The sequence below is a fragment of the Morone saxatilis genome, unplaced genomic scaffold (genome assembly GCF_004916995.1).
Source record: "Morone saxatilis isolate NCDOM2014 unplaced genomic scaffold, NCSU_SB_2.0 Contig11, whole genome shotgun sequence".
NCBI classification, from domain to species: domain Eukaryota; kingdom Metazoa; phylum Chordata; class Actinopteri; family Moronidae; genus Morone; species Morone saxatilis.
The window spans coordinates 29,670,305-29,672,694 of NW_023339663.1; the positions used below are offsets into that span (position 1 = coordinate 29,670,305).

Sequence of the window (2,390 nt, forward strand, 5' to 3'; positions counted from 1 at the left end):
TTGCAAGAATCCAATGGGCCTGAATGAAAACAACCAATCAGAGCCAAGAAAAATGCACAATAATTATACATATTCATTGTGTCATTTTGGCCATATTTTTTACCATTACCACTGATGCTAACAGTCATGTTATAAAATAAGAACATAAAACTTAACTAACACACTCACAAAACAAAGAAATTAATTTAATAGTTGATTTGAACCAAACTGGCCTGGCTGCTTTGTGGGCTCATTTTCTTCATGTATGTATGTCTGTATTTATTTTTATTTTTGGTCCCCATAAACTCAGTGCAGTAATAACTACAGTGGCTTTTGTGGCTTGACAGCTCTGTATGTGCTAGACACATCTCTATCTGAGAAACAGGCAGTTGTGTTCTCAAGTCAGATCAGATCATTCAGATCATTAACCCACCTGTATTCTGTATGAAGTGGATTCATTATTTACTCGACCTGACAATTTTCAGCTATATTTACTCAAGAAGCACAATCACAGTTTTTCATCAGTTGAATGTTTGAATTATGAAGGAAAATATCACTCTGGGATCAATAATTAAACAATTCTACAATACTGAAGTTACTATAACTACACTTACTGCTCCTACTGCTGGCTCTCCCAGACTCTGACTCTCCCCGTCTGTGTGTGCAGCGGAGGGACGTTTCCAGATGATGATGGCTCTCGTCAGCAGGTGAAAAACTCGCTGTTTGTGGGCGAGAGTGACAATCGTGGGATGCGCTTCCCCGACAACCGGATCTGGGGCCCCGGGGGTTCGGACCCCACCGGCAGAACCCTACCACGTGGCATGTAGGTGACAATTAAAGCTTATTTTAGCTCTGTTTTGGTTTTAAAGCCCACAAACTCACATCATCCACGTTTGCAGCTGCATCTGGAGGCTAAAAACACACCAAAATGAATATGTTGCCATAGAAACTTGTCAGTGTTTTTAGCTTGTTTCCCTAGTAGCCAAAACAATGATATAATGCAGCTTGAAAAAGAGAAAAATTAAAGAAACCGTTAGATAGCAGTGTTGTGAAAGTTAACTAAGGACTGGACTATGATGTGGGATGGCACAGGATAAATACAGTCTTTTTTTAAACTCAGATTTGATGTTATTCATACTAAAACTCAAGCCCTGTATCGTGATATGTTGTATCACTAATACACAGCCATAGTGACATATAACCATTGTTTTAAAAGCATTTGGATATATATGTGAAGTTGGGTTCTGACTATATATTGAGTGTAATTACATGCACACTGGTGTTACTAGTGATTATGGAGAGGTTTTTGGAGTATCCCGATAATGTGTTTGCCAATGTAAACCTGGTGTCAGAGATCAGGAAAAGGGCTCTAACTTAAGAGTGTCCCACCATCCTGGAGACAGTGAAATATTACTCGGGGATTACTCAGGGAACTTTTGGGAAGGTTGCAGGATGAAAGAATTTTACTGTGACACTGCTGTCACACACACACACACACACTGCACATGCGCACACAGAGCGAGAACGTGAATCGCACCAGTGACATCTGAAGGGTTACACCGGCGAAAAGTCTTTGTCTCTCTAAATTGTATTTCAGGACAGTTTGTGATGGTGGTGAAAAGGGTTAAGTTAGGGCCCTGAAAAACTCTGTCACGGTTTATAGCAAGCTAGAAATTCTGTCTGTAATAGTCTGACAGAAACCTGGATACTGTGGTAAGTAAACAAACACCTCATCCATAATTCTGCTGTTTGTCACGTACACAGGTGCATCCTCAACTTGAATCAGTAATATGATGATAAATGTTATAATGATTATCTACACACTGAAATGAAAGTCAAAATCCGACACTGTTAAAGCAGAGGGTGAATTGTATTGTTGCTTTCATCTTTAATTACTGGAGATCCGATGGAGAAGCCATCCTGTGGTAGTAGAAAGTGGTAAATACAGTCCAGGCAGCCAGAGGTAACTCAGTCAGTAGAGAAATTAGAGACTACCTGGATGTGCATGAGTCACCTGTAGATTACCAGAATCATGTACACATGGAGCTGAATTATAAGATGTTCCCCATCAACATCTCATTCCAAATATAATCAGAACTAGAATAAGACTCAAAGATAGTATGAAAACACTCCTTTCAATATAGTCAGCCAAATGTTGTTAGTGTTACAGACGTCTCAATATCTTTCCTTTTTCAGCGAAGTTTATCTCGCTTTAACTTAGAGTAGACTTCAATATCCTTTTTGACCTGCAAATAAACAAAACCATTCTCATTGGAAACCACTAAATATCAACCTACAGGCAGATGCTGGGGTGGTGGTGGGGCTTACAGCGCAGCAGGCAGCAATAGCTTACAGAGCAGAGGGAGAGCTGGGAAATTGTGCAGTTTAAATAGACCGCCAGATTGGAAGGG

At 40.0% G+C, this 2,390-nt stretch overlaps 1 protein-coding gene across 2 annotated transcripts in view; it reads left to right on the plus strand.

The window, feature by feature from the left end:
• cemip (cell migration inducing hyaluronidase 1) overlaps positions 1-2,390 on the plus strand; it is a gene marked incomplete in the record, with an annotated part of 167,875 nt that overhangs the window by 144,213 nt on the left and 21,272 nt on the right. For both annotated transcript variants that reach the window (XM_035652320.1, XM_035652319.1), the window contains 1 exon segment: positions 647-802. In XM_035652320.1, coding sequence (XP_035508213.1) covers positions 647-802 — 156 coding nt within the window.